This window comes from Loxodonta africana, chromosome 6, assembly GCF_030014295.1.
Source record: "Loxodonta africana isolate mLoxAfr1 chromosome 6, mLoxAfr1.hap2, whole genome shotgun sequence".
Taxonomy (NCBI): Eukaryota; Metazoa; Chordata; class Mammalia; order Proboscidea; family Elephantidae; genus Loxodonta; species Loxodonta africana.
In genome coordinates this window covers 74,794,808-74,811,588 of record NC_087347.1, presented here as the reverse complement: position 1 = coordinate 74,811,588, position 16,781 = coordinate 74,794,808, and the positions used below count along the sequence as shown (strand labels likewise).

The 16,781-nt window shown below is 37.6% G+C and overlaps 1 protein-coding gene across 1 annotated transcript in view; it reads left to right on the top strand.

Moving 5' to 3' along the window:
* The first annotated feature begins 10,167 nt into the window (after window positions 1-10,167).
* Window positions 10,168-16,781, top strand: part of HAT1 (histone acetyltransferase 1) — a 49,156-nt gene continuing 42,542 nt past the window's right edge. The window contains exons 1-2 of the mRNA XM_010602828.3: window positions 10,168-10,530; window positions 12,712-12,816. Coding sequence (XP_010601130.1) covers window positions 10,524-10,530; window positions 12,712-12,816 — 112 coding nt within the window. The 5' untranslated portion in view covers window positions 10,168-10,523. The remainder of the gene's footprint in view (window positions 10,531-12,711; window positions 12,817-16,781) is intronic.

The following is a 16,781-nucleotide window of genomic DNA, read 5'->3' as shown; positions in this document are numbered from 1 at the left end:
AACTATATTCCCTTCCCCACTTCAGGTCATTGTGGCCAGCAATGGAGGAGGTTTTAACAGAAGACCATAGTTTTAAACCAGGCCAGGCTGGACTTTGAATATTTTTAAAGACCAGAAAACTATGGAATCTGCCAGGGCGGGGGGGGGTGTGGGGGGTAGGGGTGGGAGGCATTCAACATAGTGCAGTGGGAGTAGGGACTAGAGAAAAATAAAATAAATAAATAAAACATTTTATGCTTGTAGACCAACCAAGTTTAGATTTCTTAGTAAGCTGGGCACATACTTAAGAGCAGTATATAGTTAATGATAAAATGTTAAGTGAATGAATCAGAACTTGAAATTATAATGCATGTGGCAAATACAATTGCACAAGTACTCTGAATATATTTAAAAAAGCCTGGAACACATAACTGACTTTTTCTTAAATCACAATTTTGCATAGGGTCGGTAATGACCATAAATCTAACCAAACCTACTATTATATTTTTTTTCCTTTTTTTTGTATTTATTTGTTTAAGATGTAAAATAAGTTTGGCATGATTGCTTTTCACAAACCCATGCTGGATGATAGATACTTGGCTACCTCTGTGGATCTATAAATTATGGGATCTTTTTTTTTTTGGTTGTTGTTGCTTTCTTTTTTAAAGATTAATGCTATAGTATTTCAAAGAAGCAGATGAAAAAACCTGTGATCCCTCAGTTCCTCCCTTTTCCATTAAAAACTGAGTAGTATTCTTGACTTTTTCCATTATCTGTAATCATTCCAGTTTGCAGGGAGCCCATACATATAATTGTGAATAGCGCAGAGATTTCAGAGAACATGTCTTTGAACACTCTAGTGAAGGTTCCTCTAGGCCCACCTGATGTGAAATCATCTACCCTAACCTATTCCATCTCTAACTCTAATTTCTATAGCATCATTGGTAATATTTGTGTGAGGACTTTAATTTATGAAGTCTTCCTCCCATACTGGAGTGTTTTAGGACACTGGAGCAGGGTTCGACTCTTCTGGTATTATTTGTAGTATATTGATCTTATGCCTAAGAATGCCATATCCCCTTTATAAAAATTAGCCTTAACTGCAAACTTCAATAGTGCCCAAGACTGCCAAGAAATAAAAAGTTTGTGCCTATTATAGTTTTCATATAGATTTTTTAAAGCAGTTTTAGGTTTACAGAAAAACTGTGCAGAAAGCACAGGTTTTCATACATCCTCTTTTCCCATGCAGTTTCTCCTATTATTAACATCTTGCATTCCTGTGCTTTATTAATTACAAATGATGAACCAATATTGATATTAACTAAAGTCCATAGTTTACATTAGGGTTCATTATTTGTGTTGTATAGTTCTATGAGCTTTAACAAATGCATAATGTCATGTATCCACCATTACAGTATCACATAGGATAGATTCACTCCCCTAAAAATTCCCTGTGGTCCACCAATTCATCCTGGTTATCATTTATCTTAAGTCTCAAACATACATGAACTCCATGGGAAATGTACATAAAATGTTGTTGTTAGGTGCCATCGAGTCGGTTCCGACTCATGGTGACGCTATGCACAACAGGATGAAACACTGCCCGATCCTGTGCCATCCTTACAATCATTGTTATGCTTGAGCTTATTGTTGCAGCCACTGTGTCAATCTACCTTGTTGAGGGCCTTCCTCTTTTCCACTGACCTTGTACTTTGCCAAGCATGATGTCCTCCTCCAGGAGCTGATCATTCCTGACAATGTGTCCAAAGTATGTAAGACAAAGTCTCACCATCCTTGCTTCTAAGGAGCATTCTGGTTGCACTTCTTCCAAGACAGATTTGTTCGTTCTTTTGGCAGTCCATGGTATATTCAATATTCTTCGCCAACACCACTATTCAAAGGCATCAACTCTTCTTCGGTCTTCCTTATTCATTGTCCAGCTTTCACATGCATATGATGCAATTGAAAATACCATAGCTTGGGTCAGGCGCACCTTAGTCTTCAAGTACATAAAATAGATAGCATAAAAATAAGGGAAAGTGAGGTTCACTGAAGAATGCCCCTTTCAAATCACAGCTATTTTCTCATCTGTTACAATGATGATTTAGATAAGTATTTACCTATATTTAACAGAGAAGGTATTATCATGTACTAAATGTATACCGAGGCAATTTTCACTTGTGCTTATATATGTGCTCATATACAATTAAATCTTATAATAGGAAATAAAACTGTCATTTGGCATTTAGAGATATTTAATTTATTTCATTTAACAGAAAGCACAGCAAAATCTAAGATAATTAAATCATACTGATACTACCTAAATGAATAGAACACTCCGTGTCTCCCTGCTGCAGGCCTTCTGTGCATTTTACTCAAAAGAACAATGTGAAGATCAAAATGAGAATAAAAAAACTTGCACGTCTACTTGAAAAGAAAAAAACAGCAAAAATCTTTACCAAATGAAGGAAACATACAGTTTAGCTCAGCAGGGCTTCTATATATCCATATATCCAAGGACAATGTAGATGTACAGCCACAGATTTCTGAAAAAAGGAATTTTTTTGCTGGTCTTTGTGACTCTCGTTTAACAAAGCTTACATAAAACAAAATGTTATAATTATTTGTTAATATTTTAAAAGGCTTTATAAATCCCTTGAGATTTCTCTTAAACTTTTTTAATGGAAGTTTTCATTTCTTTAATTATTAATTCTTACATAAGAATATTAGTTACATGCTTGTTTAAAGTTATTTAGATTTTTAGTTAAGATTCCATAAAATGAGGATGTAACCCAGTATTTCAGTAAATAGGTAATTTCATTTATATAGGAATTGTTGTTAAGGACCAGACAAGGAAAGAAGAGGGATAAACAAACCTAAGAGAGTGAGCCTAAGAAGAGAGGATATGGGCAAGCCGAAGTACTAATGTATTAGCTACAAAAAGGGGACCCTGGTGGTACAGTGGTTGAAGCACTGGAATGGTAACCAAAAGGGCGGGGGTTCAAAACCACCAGTGGCTCCTTGGGGGAAAGATGTGGCAGTCTGCTTACATACAGATTTACAGCCTCGGAAACACTATGGGGTTGCTATGAGTTAGAATTGATGGGATAGCAGTGGGTTTGGTTTGGTTTTCATTTGGCTACAACAGTTAATCTGACTAAAAGTCCTTAGTAAACATTAGTTAAAGAAATTTGTTCTCACTTCAAGTTAAGAACTCCAGGATGAAGATGACATAGTCCCAGCCCTGGAGTAGTTATCAATAAGGGGTAAAGAAGTTTAAGAGTGGAAAGGTGATGACTCATAATTATCCCCTGTGAGGACAGAGGAGAAAGTGAGGTAATCCTTCAGTGATAACCCAACCTACCTTGGTGAGTGAACACAGCAGGCCCCAGATATAGCAGGCCTCAACAAAGCCAACTGGAGTGCAGTGAGAGAGGGGTACTAAAGCCTCTCTGGGGATGAAATGTGGGACTGCTGCAGAGAACAGCATAGGCTTGTTGCTGCCTGTTGTGGGAAACCCAGTGAGAAGAGCAGGAGAGATGTTATATCCACTCAAGCAGGGACTAATTACCCAGTAAGCAAGGCACGCACGGGTTTACTTGTGTTTACTTACTAATCTGTAGCACACAATTTCACCTTTTTTAGTGAAATTGTACCCTACAGATTAGTAAGTACATACAATTAAGCCCTTGCTCCCTTGCTTCCTGTAAGCCCGTGCATACCTTGCTTACTGGTTAATTTGCCCCTGATCCACTGTACCAGTTCCCAAGTACCTCTCCTGGACTCCATAAACCCATTGCCATCGAGTCAATTCCGACTCATAGACTCATAGTGACCCTATAGGACGGAGTAGAACTGCCCCATAGGGTTTCCAAGGAGTGCCTGGTGGATTCAAACTGCTGACCTTTTGGTTAGCAGCCAAACGCCAATAGGACTCTGGGTTTGGGGAGGTAGTAGTTTACTTTTAGTGTCTGAATGTTTGGGTTTTAGTGACTGAGGGGTAGAGAATGAGAATAAGCTTCTGGTAGGGAATAGCTAGGCATTTTAGAGATCCATAAGAAGGGTAGAAGTTAATTTGAGATAAAATTCTCTGGAGAAACCCAGGGCTGCTGGAGATCTAAGGAGCCTTGGTGGTGCAATGGTTAAGTGCTTGGCTGTTAACCGAAAGGTCGGCAATTCACATCCACCAGCCATTCTACAGGAGAAAGATGTGGCAGTTTGCTTCCATAACGGTTACAACCTTGGAAACCCTATGGAGCAGTTCTACTCTGTCCTATAGGGTCACTATGAGTTGGAATAAACTCGATAGCAATGGGTTTGGTTTTGGGTTTTTCTTCTGGAATGCACAGGTGATCTACTGGGGTAGAAAATAACTAAAAGTTAGCAATAGTAATATTTAATATATGAATTAACAATAGTAAAAAGATACATATTTATAGGGAGTATATGAATAAAAGTTTTCGTTCATATGTATACCAAGTAAAAAAGTATGACGACTAGATTACTTGATCTCTAAAATGACTTCACTCTAAAATTCATGAGTTTATATTATTCATAGAATGTTAATTTCTCTTAAACTATATTAAAAAAATAAAACCACGTCTATGGTAATATTAACTTCCTAATATACACTAAAATTTTACAAAAATATGAAAAAGCAAACCTTTTATTCTTTAAATGGATCTTAACCCCACTGACACATCCTTCTTACCTGATGAAGCCAGTCCTCTTTGTATTGTATGGTGCCAACTGGCATGACCCTTTCTCCCTCTTTGCTCATTCAGGAGACTGGCAGTGGGATATTCTGAGAGCTCTGTGTTGATGAGCTTACTGACATTAAACTTAAAGTCTGGATCCTCCTAGCAAAATTATAAGAAAAAATTCCTTTATTTTCACTGATTTGCACAGTGATTTGAACCTGGTTGGTTTAGCTTGGCGACAACTTTATATATTTCTTCAAAATTCAGATCTTTAAAAAAAATTAGGAAAAGCACCATCATAAGCCTAAATTTTATGTTATTGTATTTTACGATTCTTTTGAGGAACAGACTTATAAACTAAACACTGAACTAATAACATTATGTACCTGTCATAAAAACTTGTTACTTTGTGGGTCCGGATTGTGGGAAGTAGAGTCTTGTTATATACAGTGATATAGGTAAATAGGTTACAAAAGAATTGGCTTAAAACCAATCCACTAAAATGACAGATTGACAAACAATATACTAGTTTAAAATGAATATTTCTAGTCATCATTTTCACCACTTTTTAGTCTTATTTCTTTAACATCTAAGTAGCTTTTATCGTTTTCTTCATCTCCCCCTCTCCTACAGCTCCTCTACATTAAAAAACAAAACAACAGCAAAAAAACTTAAAATAGAAGTAATGGCCTTTTTTGTTGGCTAAAATTAAAAAAAAAAAGAATTAATATTTGAAATATTTTAACCATGGAATGTGAAATACCATAGGTACTATTATATTACTTACCCTAAGTAGACAAATAAAATTAATGCCATTCTAATTACAGTTTCTAAAAGTAGAGCAGGCATCACTGGCTGCCCATTTTGTATAGAAGTATAAACAATTATAGTGCTTTTCCCTTATCTTGACAGATCATTTCTTATAATGACACGATACAAAACTAGAAGTAATTTTCAACTATTTCTTGTTTCAATTAAATAATCTGCTTCCCTTTGTTTTGTAGAAAACAGAGAAGAGAGTAGTTAGCAACCATGTCGAAAGGTATCCAAAAGGATCAAGAAGTTTCTAATTATACATTTTAAAAAATGCCCCATTAATCCACATTTCCAAACTTCCCCTTCTAGGTGGTGTAGTGGTTAAGCATTTGGCTGCTAACCAAAAGGTCAGCAGTTCAAAATCACCAGCCACTCTTTGGAAACCCAGTTCTACTCTATCCTATAGGTTTGCTATGAGTCGGAATTGACTAGACAGGAAACAGGTTTTCAGGTTCTGCAATTTTTTTTAACCTATTATATAGTAGATATTTTCTAACTCAGTACATATCAGCTAGCCCCCCTTTTAAAAAAATTATTTTTATTGTACTGTAGATGAAGGTTTACAGAACAAACTAGTTTCTCATTAAACAGTTAGTATACATACTGTTTTATGACATCGGTTAACCACCCCACAACTTGTCAATACTCTCCCTTGTCAACCTTAAGTTCCCTCTTACCAGCTTTCCTGTCCCCTCCTGACTTCTAGTCCTTGCCCCAGGGCTGGTGTGTCCCTTTAGTCTCATTTTGTTTTATGGGCCTGTCCAATCTTTGGCTGAAGGGGGAACCTCAGGAGTGACTTCGTCACTGAGCTGAAAGGGTGTATGGGGGCCATTCTCTCAGGGTTTCTCCAGTTTGTCAGGCTAGCAAGTCTGGTCTTTCTTTTTGAGTTAGAATTTTGTTCTACGTTTTTTTCCAGCTCTGTCCGGGACCCTCTGTTGTGATCCCTGTCAGAGCAGTCAGTGGTGGTAGCCAGGCACCATCTAGTTGTACTGGTTTCATTCTGGTGGAGGCTGTGGTAGATGTGGTCCATTAGTCCTTTGGACTAATCTTTCCCTTGTTATCTTTAGTTTTTTTCATTCTTCCTTGCTCCCGAAGGGGTGACACCAGGGGAGTATCCGAGTAGTTAGCCCCTTTTGATGGATATTTAGGTTATTTCCAATTTGCCAGTAAAAATAATGCTTTATTGAACATCTTTGTTTATATATCTTTGCATTTTTGTGCAAACAGTTTTGTAGGATAAATGCTTATAAGTGGAACTGCTGCCTCAAAGGATATACAAACAGAAAATTTTGTTAGGTGTTGTTAGGCCTTCTCAAAAAGTTATATATATATATATGTAATGTATGAAAGTTAAAAAATGGAATGTCCAAAATGTTGGAGATGTGTATATCTTTAAGCTATTCTTCTAGCAGTAGTTTTCAGTATGAGCTGGTCTATTTTTATTTTCTTTCTGGTAAACCATTTCAAAGTTGTCTAGATGAATAGTGGTTTCTGGTTAATTTTTCTGAGAACTAAAACTCATAATCCTACCCTCATTAGTACCACGAGTTAAACAAATAAGTTAACTAGCTATTGTTATTTGCCTGTGGAGAGGTATATATTTTGGAATAAGGACACATTAGTCTTTTTAGATTAGTCTTTTTAGATTTCCTACATCTACTTTCTGGTGACCGTCTTTTTTATATTATGTAAAAACTCATCCCTCTGGAGGTTTCAGGACAGCATGGTTAAATTTACTAGTACATATGCTCTTGAGCCTACACCAAACATAAAGTGGCTAGGTCATTCCTAATAGTGTAATGTAGCCTTTTTCTCCAGAAAAAATGACTTTTTCCAGGTCTCCTATACTAGAACAAATATTACCATGCAATATCATCTCGCATTTACATAGAATTTTAGAGTTTACAAAGCTATTTTATAAATACTACTGCGTTTAATTTTCACAACCCGGTGTGGTTACTGGGAAGGTATTATCATCTCCATATAACAGACAGACAAGGTCCTGTGAAGTTAATTAATTTTCCAAGGTCAAAAAACCAGGAAATAGTAGAATTGGGACTAGTATGACATTGAGGTTTCCACACTATGTTACCTCTCCTGTATATATCAGGACAGCAGATTCACACATTCTTTTTGTAGAAATTTTGTTCCATGGTGTCAACATTTACTTCCTTAAATACCTTTAGAACAAAGTAAAATACAAATTTATTCTTAAATACCTTTAGAATACAACCCTACAAAAAAAAAAAAAGGAAATGCTTTTTCTTTTTGGTGATTTTATTATTAGCTCTCTGAAAGAAACCATTCTTTTATCTTTCACATAAACTAAACCTGTGTGTTCTACAACATTTTTGTAAGTATGTGTGAACAGTTTTAAAGCAAGAACAACTTAAAACTGTAACCTCAATTCTGCAAGCAGATGGTACTAAGTGCTGGTTACACAATACGTCAATAGGTTCCATCATATTTCTTCCCTATAACTAACCATATCTTCATAGGACTAATTCTCTTGTTTTAGGTTTGGGGCAGTTAAGGAATAAATTCCTCTTGATTCCTCCTTAAATCAAAAAATTCCATTGCCATCGAGTTCATTCCAACTCACAGTGACCCTTTGGACAGGGCATAACTGCCCCATAGCGTTTCCAAGACTGTAATCTTTAGGGAAGCAGATTGCCACATCTTTCTCCCACAGAGCAGCTGGTGGGTTTGAACTGCTGACCTTTTAGTTAGCAGCCGAGTGCTTAACCACTGCACCTCCAGGGCTCCTTATAAGGATCATAATTGCTGGTCAGCTATTGACTACAGATAAGCTGGTTTTGGAAAGAAATGATGTCTTGCCATTTTGGAATAGCAATTATAAAAAAAAAAAATTGTTCTTTTTTGACCCATAATGTTATTAAAAAAAAATTAGTAGCACTGATTTCAGTTTTCTGTCTTAGGATTATGACTATCGTTGTGTTTCATTAAAACAAAGAAAAGTGATGTGAACATTCTCCCTCAGTACGTTTTTTGATCTTTATTTTAAGAGGACCATCTCTGTGTAGTGGAACTCGTACTGGACTGGGTATCTAGAGATTTGGCCACTTGTATAGGCTGTATACCAAATAATGTGAACTTGGACAGTGTATCTTTACTGGACTTTAGTTTCTTCATCTCTAAAATGAGGGGGTGTATTAGGTCTAGACTTAATCCTGCTGGTCCACTTTAGCTCTATCATGCATCTTTGTAAGCCTATTAACCAGTATTTGTTAAGACAAGGTATTCTAGTATATAGACAACAATGTGGGAATATTTGTATTGTTGTTTGGTGCTGTCGAATTGGTTCCAACCCATAGCAACCCTGTGTACGACAGAATGAACACTGCTTGGTCCTGTGCCATCCTCACAATCGTTACTATATATTTAAGGATACGTAAATAGTGACTTATCCTCTGGAAGAAACAGTTTCAACAGCTACTAAATATTAATAAAGTCTATGGCCAAAACCAGGTAGTATCCTGTGATGTGATTCAGGTCACTACGGCTTGAGACCTGCAGAATGGAATCAGGCCATCTGAGGTACTATTAGGTAATGACTTTGGTGTATTAAATGGTTGCCTAGAACCTCAAGAGTGAAAGCAGAGGATTGTAACTAGTGTCACAAAACAACATGTATATAAATTTTTGTATGAAAAATTAACTTGAACTGTAAACCTACACCTAAAGCACAATTTAAAAAAAAAAAGGAGTGAAAGTAGGGTACCTGAATATCACACTGTACATTGTTAAAATATACAACGGTATATTGTTAAAAACACAATAAGCCAAAAAAAAAAAAAAAAAACCAAACCCGTTGCCATCAAGTCAATTCCAACTCGTATATAAAATACAATATTGAATATAAAATATTATTAAAATATGGGCTGCCAGAAGAAGGAACAAATCTGTCTTGGAAGAAGTACAGCCAGAATGCTCCTCATAAATGAGGATGGCAAGACTTCGTCCCACATGCTTTGGACATGTTATCAGGAGGGACCAGTCCCTGGAGAAGGACATCGTGCTTGATGAAGTAGCCGGTCAGCAAAAAAGAAGACGACCTTTAATTAGATGGATTGGCAGAGTGGCTGCAACAATGGGCTCAAACACTGCAACGATTGTGACCAGCAGTGTTTCGTTTTGTTGTCCGTAGGGTCACTATGAGTCACAACCAACTTAATGACATCTAACAACAAATATTGTTAAAAACATGAGAGAAAAGAACAAGATCTTTAAAAATATTTACGGCAAAAGTAGAAACAAACAAGGAAAATAAAACTGAAAATTTCTTCCTCAACTGCAATTTAGTTCCAAAAATTTATCTAGGTAAAACTAGGACTCACGTTTTGAATCTACTGTCTAGGCCAAAAGGAAAGCTTTTGAACAAGTCCCCAAACCATCCCGGGGTCGGGGGGAAGGTAAATGGCCACAGAGTGTATTAGTCAAATCAACCCGAAGAAATTCTCCTCGGACCTGCAAGCCTGTCTACTTGGAAGGTTCCAAAGGCGGCCTCCTCCTCCTGCTCCTCCTAATCCACTGCCGTCCAGTCCCTGTGACCTCATAGCGATCTCACAGGGCGGAGCAGAATTGCCCCATAGAGTTCCCAAGCTGTAATCTTTACAGAAGCAGGCTACCACATCTTCCTCTCCCAGAGCGGCTGGTGGATTAAGCTGCTTGCTGACTTTTTGGTTAACATCTGGGTGTTTAACCACCGCGACAAGGTTAACAGACGAGCGCTTAACCACTGCACCACCAGGTCTCCTCCGGCTCCGGCCTGCAGAAAGAGGTCGACTGCAGTTGCAGTTGCTAGGCGACGGACTGAGCATTCCCGACTGTGCCAGCTTGCCTCTTGAGGCACTTCCGCTAACGAGCGCCTTGAACGTTTTTCTCTCACTGGTTACCGTCACTCCGAGGGTGGGCGGGGGAAATGCGTTTGATAGTGCGCTCACTTCCGGCCAGGGAGCGCGCGGGTTGATTCGTCCTTCCTCAGCCGCGGGTTCTCGCAGCTCGGAAATGGCGGGTAAGTTCCCGGGAAAAGTTTACCAAGGGGAGGGGCGGGCACGGCTGGGAAGGGACGCTGAGGCGGTGGTGGCAGCGCTCGCCTGGAACCTCGGGGCTCTGGCTTTAGTTCCAGAAGGCCTTCTTCGGCCAGGAAGCGCGGAACTCTCAGCCCAGCACCCTGTTGGCCGCATTCCTCGCCGCCCCCGCCCCCACCCCCACCCACCCCACCCCCACCCGCTCAGGGTTCTGAGCTTTCTGCGAGGAATCCAGCTCCTGCGAAAGGCTGAAGAGGACTGGAGAAAGCGTCACAATCTGGGCTTGAAAGGTGCCAGATGCCCTCCAGACCTTGCCTCTTTCGGGCCTCTTTCTCTTCCCGTTCCTTTTGCCCACTGCCTCGGTTAGACCACAACTGACCCTGCTCCCGCTAGCTGATTTAGTGCTCTGATCCCTCTCTGCCGGGTCTCCCTCCACTTTCCACTCCAGTCAACTTCTCAGCTAGCGCATTACTGTTTTGATCTGCACCAGGGCTCTCACTTGAGTCTTGACTGACTTCGTCATGGTCTTCGTCATCTCCCGCAGCTCACTACTCCTAGTATCGCGTTTAGATTTCCTTTGGAGAAGAGTTTGTTCCCGCCCTCTAACTTCATCTAAACTTTTAGCGTATTCTGTAATCGTGTTCATTCTACTCTGCTCTCTCCTTTATTGAGTCGCTTCAATTTGCAGCATTTAAAATTGTTATGACTTTGTAAGCGTATTAAGGCTGTTTTGGTGGGAGTATATACTTTTTTCCAATTGTATATCTTTCGAAGTGATGGGTAATTTCTATTTCTGCTTCATCTTTTCCCAGTGCCTTCATAGTCTCACTGTACGTACCTTAAACATTCCGTTTTTATGAATGTGCTTAATAGACAAGCCGTAGCTTGAGCTTTACAGATGTTTAAGGAAGTACTGTCCTACCAGATAGAGACTGTGATCTTGGGGTACACAGGTACCATAAAACGGGAACGTATGTGCCGTAGAGGCTGTACATATTTTAAGAATTGTACCTAGACTCGAATCTTAGTTCCATCACTTAGTAGTTGCTCTTGAACAAGTGACTAAACCTCTTTCTAAACCTAAGTTTTTAAATCGGAAATGGGACTGATACAGGTAGTACTTGCATGTTTTATAGAATTGTAGAAACTAATGTATGATTTTGCACGTTAAATTTAGTTGCTTAGGTTGTTCATAAATTTCTTAAGACGAGTTCTGTTATCTCCTATCTGTTTTATAAATAAGGATCAGAGAGGTTTTATAATGTGCTGAAGTTCATAGAGCTTGTAAGTAAATTGTTAAGCCTGGGTTTAAATCCAGGAATTCAGACTTCAAACCATTACTCTATCCTGTCTCAGGTCTTTCCCATTTTCTATGTATGTGTGTTTTAACCACTTTTTGAAGTTCATGGCCTGTCATTGTAGCCCTTTTTTGTGCTGCTCATGATTTTTGTTTGTTTTTGCTGAATTTTCATTTTGTCAGGAAATTGTATTCACCTGAAAGTTTCTGTTGATAATGATGTCTTCCGATGTTTGGTCATTCCAGTAGCCTACAATGTCTGACTTTTATGCACACATGGTAAAACAAAAATTAATACAGCAAAAAGAATTTTCCTTGCTACCCCACCCCTATTCCCTTTCTCTTATCCCAGAGGTAATCACTGTTAACCAGTTTCCTGTATGTTCTTCCAGAGATAATCCATGCATCATCTGTTGACAGGTTACAGAAATGAAATGTTGCCAAAATTATCAAAGGTCTTCCTCACTTTGCTCCTTACACCTGGTAGTGGTAGCAGTGGTATCCTTTAGCATTATGTATCTTTAAGATAAAGACTATCTGGGTATGAATGCTAGCAGGTAATTTGTATTACTATCGAATGTTCAGAAATGTCAATAGTCTGTCACGTTAATTTTTAGGCTTACTCATTTACGTAAAGCAGGCCAAGTTCATAAGCTTCTATCTCAAAGTGTTTTTTTTTTCCATTTTGTTATGAGGCAGTCATACTCAGTACATTCATTTAGGACTATGTAGAGAATGGGCTGTACTTTTATGACCGCTTAGCGTGTTTTAAATCTTACCTTCATCCCTCTTCTAAAAAGAATCCTATTTGTGGTTTTCACTGTTTAAAGCACTTCCAACCAAACCTTTTAAAAATCTTTTCTTCTAGGGTTTGGTGCTATGGAGAAATTTTTGGTTGAATATAAGAGTGCAGTGGAGAAGAAACTGGCAGAGTACAAATGTAACACCAACACAGCAATTGAACTAAAATTAGGTATGTACTGGCTATGTATGTACATATAATCTTTCTTTTTAAATTTGAAGTAGGATTTTATGTAACAGCAGTTTACCTAACTATAGTTCTGCACTTATTGAACACATTCAGATTTTATTCTGCCTTGCTTTACATCATGGAGTGGGTAGATGTTTGAGACGTGGCAGAGTTTCACATATAGGAAATATAATGTGGCAAAAAAAGACAAGTATATATATCTGGTCTCAACCTCTTATAAATATTTGCCTTGACTCTTTATGCTTATAAGAAAGAAACAATAACAAGTGTTGATGAGGATATGCAAAACTGGAACATTCATACATTACTGGTGGGAATGCAAAATGATCAGCTGCTTTGGAAAACAATTCGACAGTTTCTTAAAAAGTTAAACATGAATTTACCATATGGCCCAGTAATTCTATCCCTAGGTATCTACCCCAGAGAAATGAAAACATCTCTGCACAAAAATGTGTACATGAATGTTCATAGCAGTATTATTTATAATAGCTGAAAAATGGGAACAATCCAGATATCCATCAGTTGATGAGTGGGTAAACAAAATGTGTCCTACCCATATGAAAGAATATAATTTGACATTAAAAAGGAATGGAGTACTGATACATGCTACAACATGGATGGACCTCAAAGATATTATGCTAAGTGAAAGAAGCCAGACATAAAAGACCACATATAGTATGATTCCATTTTGATGAAAAGTTCAGAAAAGGCAATCCATAGAGACAGAAGGCAGATTATAGTTACATGGGGCTAGAGGTGGGAATGGAGAGTGACTTCAGATGGGCAGGAAGTTTCTTTTTGGGGTGATGGAAATGTTTTAAAATTAAATTGTGGGAATATTTGCAAAACTGTAAATTTACCAAAAAACCATTGAATTGTACACTTGAGTGAATTTTATCATATGTAAATTATACCTCAATAAAGCTGTTTAAAAAAATAATATATGCTCATGAACTCTGGCTCCATCATTTGCCATGCCTTAGTTTTCTCATCTGTAAAATAGAGTTAATAGTGCATACTTCATAGTGGTGGTCAAGATTAAATATGAGGGTACATACAAGTAAAGTGCCTAAATAAATTGAACATACAGAAAATGCTCAATAAGTGTTAGATGCTGTTATTGAAAACAATGCAGATATAACAGAAATAAAAAGAAGGTGGCAGTCCCCTGAACCCTCATGACAAAGATACTAATCAAGATTCTTTTTCTTATTCATACATTAGTTTGTTTTTCTGAAACCAGGATCCGGTTGTACAAAATGTGTTGTTAGTTGTTTTGCTTAACAGTACCTTGAGTATTGTTTCCTGTACCTACATACAGACCTACCTGATTCTTTTAAGTTATGTAATACAGTATGACTGTATCACTCTTCACCAGTTAATAGACATTCAGGTTGTTTCTAATTTTGGTTGCTGTAAATAACTCTGCTAAGAATGTTCTTGTACAAGTCTTTTTTGTGAACGTATGCTTTTATTTTGGATAAATTCCTAGAAGTGGATTTGCTGGGTCGTAGTGTAATTGTATGTTAAGCTTTATGGGATCCTGCCAGACTGATTTTCAAAGTACTTTTATACTCCACCAACAATGTGTTAAAATTCTGGTTGGTCTATATCCTCACCAACATTTGTTGTCAATTTTTACAATTCCAGGAATTATAGTGGGTATGTAGTGGTATCTCACTGTGGTTTTAATTTGCTTTTTTCTGATGGCTGCTGCTGTTAAGCATTTTTTTTTTTTTTTCGTGTGTACACTGGCCGCTCGTATACCTTTTGTGAACTTTCTATTCAGATTGTAATGAATTGAATTGTGTCCCCAAAAAATATGTGTCAGCTTGGTTAGGCCATACATGGTTGTCCTTCATTTTGTGATTTTCCTGTGTGTTATGAATCATAATCTCTGCCTGTGGTTAAAGAGGATTAGGGTGGGATGTAACAGCCCTGCCCAGGCCACATCCCTGATCCAATGTAAAGGGAGTTTCCCTGGGGTGTGGCCTGCACCACCTTTTATCTCTCAAGAGATAAAAGGAAAGGGAAGCAAGCAGAGAGTTGGAGACCTCATACCACCAAGAAAACAGTGCCGGGAGCAGAGTGTGTCCTTTGGACCTGAGGTTCCTGCGCTGAGATGCTCCCAGACCAAGGGAAGACTGATGCATCACAAGGACCTTCATCCAGAACCAACAGAGAGAAAGCCTTTCCCTGGAGCTCATGCCCTGAATTTGGACTTGTAGCCTACTGGACTATAAGAGAATAAACTTCTTTTTGTTAAAGGCGTCCACTTGTGGTATTTCTGTTACAGCTGCACTAGATGACTAAGACAGAGATCTTTTGTCCATTTTTTTAGTTGGGTTATTTGTCTTTTTGTTATCAAGTTATAGATATTCTTTATACGTTCTGGGTATATGTCCTTTGTGCCAGATAAATGTTTTGTGCATATTTTCTCTCAGGCTTGTTTATTCATATTGTAATCAATATCTTACAGACAAAAGTTTTTTGTTTTGAAGAAGCCTGGTTTATTAATTTTTTTCATTTACGTTAATGCTTTCTGGCCAAGGACATGAAGATCTATGTTTTCTTCTGGAAGCTTTGTAGTTTTAGCTTTTTACAATTAGGTTTATGATCCATCTCAAATTATGTAGATAGTATGAGGAAGGCGATGAAGGTCCCCCCCCCCATATCCATTCCAAATGGATATGTTCTTATACAAGATGGATATGGATAGCTATTTATTCCAGTACCATTTGTGTTAATGCTTTGGTGCCTCTGACAAAAACAAATTGACTTTTTAAGGGTGGATCTATTTCTGACTCTAATCTGTTCCGTTGAGTTACCTGTCTATCCTGCCAATATCATACTGTCTTGATTATTGTGACTTTTATAGTGAGTCTTGAAACTGGTTAGGGTGAGTGCTCCACCTTTGTTCTTTTTTCAAGATTGTTTTGACTGTTCTTGACTTTTTCATTTCTGTATACGTTCTTGAGTCAGGTTTCCAGTTTCTATTAAAAACTCTGGGATTTTCATTTGTATTACATTGAATCTGTAAATGAATATGGGTAGAATTGTTATTTTAATAACACTGAGTCTTCCAATCCATGAACGTGGCATATCTTTGTATTTATTTAGGTCTTCCAGAAGTGTTTTAAGTTTTCAGTCTTAGATGTATTTTGTTAAATTTCTCTCTTAATATATCTAAGTATTTTGTTTTCTGATGCTGTTGAAAATGGTATGGTTTTTACATTTCCTTTTCCAGTTGTTTCTAATGTGTGCGAGTGTGTGTGTGCATAGTTGTACAATTGTCTTATATCCTGCAGCCTTGCTAAATTCACTTATTAGTTCTAGAAGTTTTTTTTTTTTTTTAATTATACATTACTTAGGGTTTCCTACATACACAATCATTTTGCCTATTATTGAAGACGTTTTCAATTCTGCCTTTGCAGTCTGTGCCTTATATTTCATTTTCTTGCCTTATTGTCCTGGCTAGAACCTCTAGGATAATGTTGAATGGAAGTGTGGGAACAGACATCCTTGTCTTATTCCCAATCTAAATAGGAACACGTTGAACCTTTCACCACTAAGTATGATGTTAGCTGTAGGTTTTTCGTGTGTGCCCTTTATCAAGTTGAGAAAGTTTCCTTCTATTCCTAGCTTGGTAAGAGTTTTTATCATGAATGAATATTGCATTTTGACTAATGATTGTCTTCATCTATTAAGATGATCATATGATTTTTCTTTTTTAGTTATGTTAATGTAGTGAATTACATTGTTAGATTTTATATATACATATATATAAAATCAATCTTGCATACCAGTATATTGTCCCTTTTCTGCTTGCTGGATTTGATTTGATAACATTTCTTTAAAGATGTTTGCAAGTATGTTCATGAGCGATAGTGGGGTTTTTTTCTTGTTATCTTTGTTGGATCTTGGTATCTGGATTTTGCTGGCCTCAT